At 37.1% G+C, this 9,565-nt stretch overlaps 1 protein-coding gene across 1 annotated transcript; it reads left to right on the top strand.

The window, feature by feature from the left end:
* Positions 1–7,592: 7,592 nt before the first annotated feature.
* LOC145613962 (protein FAR-RED IMPAIRED RESPONSE 1-like) lies at positions 7,593–9,268 on the top strand. Its single transcript, XM_081668990.1, has 3 exons — positions 7,593–8,401; positions 8,490–8,844; positions 8,891–9,268. The coding sequence occupies exons 1-3, from the start codon at positions 7,593–7,595 to the stop codon at positions 9,266–9,268; spliced, it is 1,542 nt and encodes a 513-aa protein (XP_081525116.1).
* The last annotated feature ends 297 nt before the right edge of the window (positions 9,269–9,565 follow it).

Here is a 9,565-nt window from a genome sequence, read left to right on the forward strand (position 1 = left end):
AATCTAGTTGCAGATGGGAATCACTTATTATAACAATCTGTTTGCAGAAAAATTTCATAGAGTTTAGGATGGTAGGAGTTCATAACTGATGTTATGTTGATTCCATTAGGAAGATGTGATCTAGTGTTAGAAATTCATCAATGGCGGCTCAGCGCACTAAGGTCTATAACCTCGGATTTCAGGAAATTGACTATGAGATTCTGCATTCAGAAGAAAGAGGTGGAGCTCAAAGGCATTTTAGTACCAAAAATCAAGGTTATTGAGGAGGGACCTTCAATTAGATGCATATCTAATGCAGCTCACAATTGCTTGCTTCAAGTGAATGATATGTTGACTATTGGTACTTGAAGAACCTGCAGGCTTTGAAAAAAAAAAGTTTGCTGGGGGTATTTGAAGAACCTGCAGGCTTGCCATCTAGTAGGGAAGTGTATTATTACAAAATCTATCTAGAACCTGGAAGTAGTGCTATCAACATCAGGCCTCACAAATACCCTCTAAATTAGCAAAAGGAAGTCATAGAGCAGCTGGTTCAATGAAATGTAATACCCCGTATTTTTTTTATGTATTTTTTTAAAATATGTATTTTGTAAAAGTATTTAAATAATTTTTAACGCTATAATCATGGTATTTTAATTATTTAATGTATGTAAGTTTGGAAATATTTTATAAAAGGAAATTTTATTTTATTAATTATTTTATAAAAGTTGGGGCTTATTTTAGGAAAATATAATTTTAATAAGTTTTATTAGGGAAGGGATTAGGAAAATTAAAAGAGGAAAGGTTAGGGAAAAGGGTTGGTAGAGAAGGGGTATAAATATCCCACTTATGAGGCAAATCAACTTTGCCCAGAGTGGAGAAAACCCAAGGTAAACTTCTCTCTCCCTTCTCCTTATTTTTCTTTCTTTTCTTTCTCTTTTTCCCCTTCCCCTTTCTTTTTTCGGCTGCCCTTTTTCCCCCCACCACTGCCGACCACTGGCAGCATGTGGCCGCCGCTACCAGCAGCAGGTGGCTGACGTGCCCTCTTCTTCCCCTTTGTCGATTAAAAAAAAATAATCTTTATTATGAAAAACTAATCTATGCTTAAACCTAATTGTTAATTATGAGTTTTGGGATTGGATTTTGATGTTTGATTATAAGTATTATGTTAAGTAATTTTCAGATTAAATTATTTTTAATTAAAAAGCCCCAATTCTTGAAACCCTAGGTTCTTGATTTATGAATTATTGAAGAATTATGATGTATAATGGGTTAGATCTTTGATTAAAGTGTTTTAAGGCTTAATTACAGAAAATTTTAATTAAAATAAAGAGCTAGAATTTTTAGTAGAGCATTTAAAATTAAGTTTCTTTAAGAAATTTCAATTACCCATTAATTGGGATTTAAGTATGATGTTTTAAATATAATTTCAGCTTATTTTAATTTATTTATGAGGGGTTTTATAATAGTTTATATTGCTATAAATTTGTGTAAAGTGGATTTTAATACTCTTCTTTGATTTTAAATTGTAGGAGACTTCGAAGTGAGCAATTTCTATTAGTCGTGGCAATTTTAAGATCGTATTCAAGGTATGTTTGCGTACCTAGCATAATTTGGTATTGTAGTATCATGCTAGGCTTGATTTAAATAAATTACAAGTAGTATCATGCTAAGGTTTATGTTTGGAATTGTGGATTTTTTAATGTTGGTGATTGAATTGTGAAGCATGATTTATTTGTGATGGTTTATGGATTGGAAATTTATATTTTGGCATGATAATATGGACTACACTTTTATTTGTGGCATGTTAGACTGCATGTTTAATTAAACTACATGTTTAATTTGGCTTGGGATATTGTACGGAATTTTATTATGGTTCATATAATTTTTATTGATGCTATAAGCATGAGAAAGGAGCTATATAAGTGTCTATGTACACGAGGAATAAATTGTGTGTTGGCACCTTCGTGCACTTAAGGTGTTTTTAAGACCGAGGGATAGGATTTGTGGCACCCTATGCGTTTAAGGTGTCTTTGGCACTAAGGTAGATTAAAAAGGGTTCAATATTAAATATTATGTGGTCACTAATTACTCAAGAATTTAATTGGTATGTTTGATCGATTGAATATATATTGTTGATGGAATTATTGGTGCTTTGAGACTCATCACCAAGTTTTATAATATGTAAATAACGTAAAGTGAAAGAGATTACGCACCAAAACTCTTGGAATGTATATACCTTCAGTATGAACTTATGGGGGGAGTTATGTGACTTTATATTTGATCATAACTTCTACTAGAGTACAGGACGCTGTACATTCCTTTATTTATTATTATGCGCAGGTTTGGTGCTAGCACATTCCTTTATTTGATCATAACCTATGTGTGGTTTTGATGCTAGCACGGTTAGCTCCCGTGTCAGTAACCTTAATTTAATTTGGGGGAGGTAGAGTTGGAAACCCGTTCGATGCGTAATCAATGCTAAATAAATTATTTAGTGTCTAGCTGAAGAGTCATGTTGAATGTTGTGTGTGTTTGTTAACAGGTGCATTGAGGTAAGTGTGTGTTGATAGGTGAAAGCATGTTAGTGTGTTTAATTACGCTTATGTACTCAGCTTTACTGATTGTGTGTGTTTTTTCCATGTCTTTATCTTGGCCCTATGATGACCCATTTTTAATGGAGAGTAGTGGAAACAAGTAGAGATAAGATTTTCAGGTATTGAAGCATATTCATGACGGGGCATGAGTGAACAGCGAATCATGCTAGTTTTCATTAGTTACGATGTGTTTTATGCTTTAATTATTCATGAGATTATTTATATGTGGAACTAACATCAAGTTTTGGTTTTCGGTTTGGTTTTAATAAGGATCTTTAATGGTTCCAAGTTGTAGGTTGATTTTTATTTGACTTCATATGCTTTTGGTTTTAACTTTACTTTTGTTTGGTTGACTTTTGAGTTGACTTGTCTTGAACGGTTTTTGATTTTAGTCTTCCGCCGTGTATCATTGATAATTGCCTTAGCCATTTTCACAGTGGCGGTAATGTCTTATATATTCCTAAATCGTATTTTAAAGAGTAAGATAGGTATTTAAAAGAAAGGAATTTCTAGGGTGTTACTGGAAATGCTGGAGAAATGCATCATTCAGAATAGTTCTAGCCCTTTTGCATCTCTAGTGGTATTGGTGGGAATGAAGGATGGTAGTTGGAGGCTGTGTCTGGATTACAAGGAGTTAAACAAGAGAATAGTTAATAACAAGTTCCCTATTCCTAAACTAGAAGAGCTGGTGGATGAATTGGCAAGAGTTGTTGTATTCAACAAGCTAGATCTAAGAGCTGGTTATCACCACTTAAGATTTCATCCCAATAATGTCTTTAAAACAGATTTTAAGACTCATGAAGCTTCTTGGATGTCGAAGTCTGATTTTGAAGCTCAATTTCCAGGATTCTCTTTTTCCTGACTTAAGGTCAAGTCTTTTGAGGGGGGGGGGTATGATAAGGGGTATATTTGATTCATTTAGTAAATGATTGTTTTGGCGGGAAATTTTGTCAGCCTTCTTTTGTCGTTTTCTGGTTGTTACAAAAAGATGCTTTTATTGGTTTTTGTGAGAAGTTTGTTAGAGTTGGCGTGAGGTGGTATAAAGGTTGAGAAGTTATAATAATCAAGGCATAATGATAATTACAACCTTAATTCCCTTCTTTCTCTCTCTTTCCTTCTGAATCTTCTTCTTGCTCCTTCTAAATATCTTATATTGATTAATCTTACAGCTTTGTTTAGCTACTAAATCCTCCCTTATCATTTAGTAACTCCTATAACCCTTTTTATTACTTCCATAACACTTTTACAATTACTTTTAAAATTAATTTAACCTTTCTATTAAGAGGATAAAAGAGGTGGGATCACTTGGAAAAACAAAAAAGAAGAGCGGAAGCAAAGGGGTGCTGAAGGGGAAATACAAGTTCATAGATGAACAATTGCTTATCAAAGGGTGTAATTGTCTTTTCTTAAATAAACTTGGGGCTGTTCAAGTAAATATATACACATATTTTCTTGAAGACCAAAGGCAAAAGAGTGGACAAAGAAGGAGTTAAGGGCATGGTGGTGCACGTGCATCAGCACACCCCAAAAATAAAATGAAGTTTAATTTAAATAAATAAATATAAATACATAGGGTTAAATGTAATATTTGGATAGAATAAACCAATATGTTGGTGTGCTACCTAGTGCTATTTTTTACTTCGTGTCTTACCGATTGGGATTATAGGTTGTTAGGGGTTCGAACCCTCACAACCCCCTTTTTTCTTTTCTTAAAAACTTTCAGTCATTTCGAGTAAATTGATAGGGAAGGTAAACTGATTGACTTCCCAACTCTTATTTTCTCAAACTTTTCCAAATTCTCAAACCTTAACTTCAACTTTATCTCTAAATCAATTACTCAAACACTTCCATGGCACCGCCCCATCGGCCGTCGCCCATGACATCGCTCCTCCTCGCTGTTCGATCTAATTGCTACTCTATGCCACTACCCATTACCCACATTACCTTGCTCAGCTCCTACTCCTCGCTGCTCTACTTCAATACTTTAATTTATTTACTTTTTATTTAATTAATAATTATTGTTTTGCTAGTTAGAAATATTAATATTAATATCTTACTCATTGATTGTGAATTTGTGTAGTTACATTCTTGGTAGTTGGGGTTTTTAATTGATGATCGATGTAAAATTAATTTAATGTCTTGATTGTCATTTCATGAGAGAAACTTATTAGCTAGAGTTTGTGATGACGATGTATTGTCACGCTTCCAAAGTATGAAAGCTCGAAGCTAATTTAAGAATGCTTTTGTAAGGTTTTATTTTTTTATTATTTTTTTTTTCATTTTTCCAAGTGTAATCCAATTGTAATCCAAAATCTAAACTTATATGTATTGAATATTTTGAATCTTTAATTGACACACTTCAGAATTCCTAGATATGCTACTGGATGGTGACCCACATCTCAAAATTCTAGATCTGCCGTTAGGATGGATGACAGGAAACTTTAACAATAGTTCAATCAAGCTTCAATGGAGAATATCAATCTCAATGGTAACTTCAATAATGGTTTGACCGTGCACTAAATTTCTTCCTCTTCATAGTATTTTTTGTTTGATTTGGCATCAAAGTTGTCTGTAAAGGTGGTGTCTCGAAGCCGTCAATAATGGAAGTGTCTTTAATGGAGATTGACGAAGAAGATGTTGTTGGTGGAAGGAGGAGACTAAGAAGATGGTGTTAGAATTTTAAGCTTGTTGTGACATTTTCATGAAACTGAAAATTATATGGTAAATTTGAAAAATTTCGTGGGTATTTGGTAAGTAAAGTTAAAGGTTATGGGTATTTGGTGAAAGAATTATAAAAATTTTAAAAGTTATGATTGTCCAAACACTATTCATAGGAATTATCTCAAAATTTTCAAAAGGTAAGGATACAAATATGAGTGTCAAATCGAATGTCATCAGGATTGCCTAATTATGTTCATCACATTATTCACAAGCAATAAGCACGCTGACCCACTTGATCGGTCAAACCCACCCCACCCACTTCGTTCACCAAATCCATACAACCCTTCAAACCCACCTTTACACAACGCACCTAGGCCACTAAAATTCACTACCTACCTAACTCAATGGCACACCCTTAACGAGTTAATTTAACCTAGTTTGACCTAGCCTAGGATCCAGCCCACCCTAACACCCGTGCTACTCCTATGTCACCACGATCCATGGCCACAACCCACCTTACTTGACCCTATATATACCACCTAGCCCGCATGGCTGGCCACCTCTAGCCTAATTAATTAAGGCGGAGATTGTTAAGTGTGGCCCAAATGTTCCTAGCCTACTTTATTGGGTGACTTTATATATTTTAGAATTTTTCTCATGAGGAAGATTAATGATTGCTTGAATTTGATTTCTTTAGGTTTATCTGTGATCTTGTACCATGCAAGCATTGGACATTGTAATGACTAATTGAAATTAATATTGGAGAACAAAGAAACTTAATTAAATCTATAGCTCATGAAAGTTCTAGAACATTTCTATGTGGACAAACTAGAAGCATTCTACACATTTACAATCTTATATCTCGATCACCTGTAAAAAAGTCCATACATGCAAACTGAAAACCATACACAAGCCTTCATAGTGTTCATATACATACCATCATTGTATATTAGCCACCTAATTAGTGCTACTCCTTTGTCATCCAACTGTCTAGAAAATGAGAGTTGTATATGCATTACTCACCCCTAATAATATAGAGCAGGCCCAGGTTACACACGGTAAATAAGATTGTTTCTCACGAACACGTGGCATGCCAGTTGGCACCCAGTTGGCAACACTTCAGTTAAAAAATTACACGTCACACAGCCTATCCATTATTCGTTAAGTGACGCTGTTAGTCTTCCAGCAATAATCACCTGAGTTTCTCTCGAGTTTCAATTGAAGAAGCTCCCATCTTCATCTTCACACCTTTAATTGTGAACCTGCAATTGTTGCTCTACATTGGCCGGATCGCCTGGTAGTGTCGGTGGTCGTAGGTGGCAAGCTCAATTTAAGGTAATTTAAGCTCCCATCTTTCGTGTTGTTGATGTTTATTTCGCCACTTTTCATGGAGTTATATCACGAATTTCTGTGGTTTAATGTTCAATTTTTGTTAATCTGTGTGGCCTGTTGTTGAATTAGGGCATTGGTGAAAGTTTGTTATGTAAATTTCCTTTGCGTTTGCTTAAATTTGTCAATTTGCGGCTATATCATGAATTTCTGTGGTTTGACGTATAATTTTGGTAAAATTACGCAATTTAGTGTACTTGCATTTGTGATTTTTCTATGAATTTGCTACTGCTGTCATTTTGCTATACTTGGGTATATATGTATTTTGTTAATTTTTGTTTAGTATTTGATATTAGATGGTATTTGTAGATGGACATGGATGTTAATTTGGTAGGTGGGTGTGCTGAGGCGGGTAATTTGATGGAAGTTGGTGTAGAATATAGTCAACACGAAGGTTGTGTTTTGAATTCGGAGAACCTTAGTTCAATGGGAGGTGGTCGTGATGATGGGGTGGGTAATTTGATTGAAATTGGTGTAGATGGGAGTGACAGTGAACATGAGGGGTGTGAACTTTTGAGTGCACAGATATTAAGCTCAATGGGAGGTGGGTGTGATGAAGTAGGCAACTTGATTGAAATCGGTCTTGATGGCAGTGAACAGGAAGGGTGTCAAGACGCGAATACACAGTCCTTGGAGAACATCACCGTTACACAGACCATTCAAAACACTTCATCCAGTGCAGAACTGCTCCCCAAATGAGACAATTCAAACCGTTGAGACTAATGTGTCAACGAATGAGTTCTGTATGATAACCACTATTGACCCTCCTAAAATCGGTATGGTTTTTAAGTCCTGGCAGGACATTGAGCTGTATTACAAAATATATGCAGAGCAGTGTGGATTTGGGGTTAGCAGGGTGCAAGCTGCTCCTAACAGTTCCAAATCGATTAGCAGGATCACATTGAAGTGTGAATGTTGGGGCCCGCCAGACATGAGGCCAGGAGGGAGGCAAGGAAAAAGGCCAAGTTAATGGATGTTGGTGGCTCTGCTGGTAATGTGAATGGTGACATTGGTGAGGATGAGCTTGCACGTGGTAAAAGGAAATCCAAGAAATGTTTCTGCCTATGGGTTTTGAAAACCGTCCACCTAGAACATACTCATATTCTTTCTCCAAGCATGGCTAATTTGGTGAAAGAGTATCGTATGAAGAAACTGACCTCAACTGTACGAAAGAGGTTAGTTAATTTTTATGGGGAGGGTGTTAGTGTTTCGCAGATTCGTGGGTGTTTAGGGACGGAGAACAAGAATTTGCCGAGTGTGAAGGATATGCAGCACGAGGTTTACAAGCATAGGCGCCTGAAGATGGCCGGTGGAGATGCACAGGCAATGATGGATTACTTTGATTATATGCAGGCTGATAATCAAAACTTTTACCATGTCCATAGGTTGGATAAGAAGGGTCGTCTGAAGGATGTGTTGTGGGTTGATGCAAGGAGTCGGGTGGCTTATGAGGAGTTTGGAGACGTGGTGTGTTTTGATTCCACATATCTAACAAACAAGTACGAGCTACCATTTGCCAATTTTGTGGGAGTAAATCACCATGGCCAGTCCATTTTACTAGGTTGTGCTCTAATTTCACATGAAGACTCTGACACCTTTCGTTGGATATTCCATCAGTGGTTAGCCTGCATGGGGAACAGAGCGCCCGGTGCTATTTTCACTGACCAAGCAGCTGCAATGAGGAAGCCTTTAGCTGAAATTATGCCCAATACACGTCATCGTTGGTGTATATGGCATATACTTAGGAAATTCCCTGAGAGACTTGGAAGCTGTGCCTTGTAAGTAGCCTACCGTAAGCTTCGTTTTATACCCATTTAAAACTTGCTGTTCCATACACCTAATTTTTATCTTTGTTTTGTATCATAGGTATAATAAGTTCAAGAACCCTTTGAAGGAAGTAATATATGAAAGTTTCACTGTTGAAGAATTTGTCACTCGTTGGTGTGATGCAATGAAGCTGTACAAGCTTGAGGATAATGAATGGCTACAAGAGTTGTTCATTAAGAGGCACATGTGGATACCGGCTTACATGAAAGAGTACTTTTGGGCTGGTATGAAGACAACGCAGAGAGTAGAGAGTATTAACAGGTTTTTTGACGGATTTGTTACGCGCAAAACTAAGCTTTGTGAGTTTCCTGAAAAGTATTGCAAAGCTATGAAGAAGAGGACCTCCGATGAGATAGATGCTGACGCAAGGGATTCTAAGTACATAAGGAGGCTTGTCAGTGGATTCAAAGCAGAGAAGTTTTTCCAAAAAATCTACACAGATTCCAAGTTTCAAGAAGTGCAAAAGGAAGGATATTCCCAGGAGGCACACACGAGTTAAGGTGGCTAATCACGACCCCAATAAAATCAAAGAATGTAAGCGCTGGAACAGCCTGATTCACGATCTCGAGGCTTTGTGCGACGAGGCATCAGCGGTGGATGATGATACGGTTGAGGCAGTTCGCACAGCAGTGTCAAAGATACGAGCGGAAATAAGGGTACGCCGTGCTAAACATTTGGCAGCCAATGCTCCAACTGAGTGTTCAGCATTCCCTTGTTCTGAAATTGGATCATCTAATCCCCAGCCAGGGCCAAGCAGTACACCAAAGTCAGTGTCCAAGGCAGCGATACCTGAAAGTGGGACTACTCACAAACCTTAAGCATCTGTGATTAGTGATCCCTTATGTCCAAAACGTCGTCGTGGCTGTTCGAAGGGCTCCAAAAATAAGAGCCCAGCTGAATTAGGGAGCACGCCCATGCCTGTTAACGAGCAAGATCAACCACCAAAGCCAGGCACCGGAACTAATCAAAGCCATACCCATGGTGAAGGAAACGAGAACTGTGCATTTGTAATTCATGAACCTGTGGGCCAAGAAAGGCGTCGTGGGCGGCCGAAGGGCTCAAAAAATAAGACCCTGGCTGAATTAGGCAGCACACCGATCACTAAGCATGTAACC

The sequence above is a fragment of the Chenopodium album genome, chromosome 25, assembly GCF_948465745.1.
Source record: "Chenopodium album chromosome 25, dcCheAlbu1.1, whole genome shotgun sequence".
NCBI lineage: Eukaryota > Viridiplantae > Streptophyta > Magnoliopsida > Caryophyllales > Amaranthaceae > Chenopodium > Chenopodium album.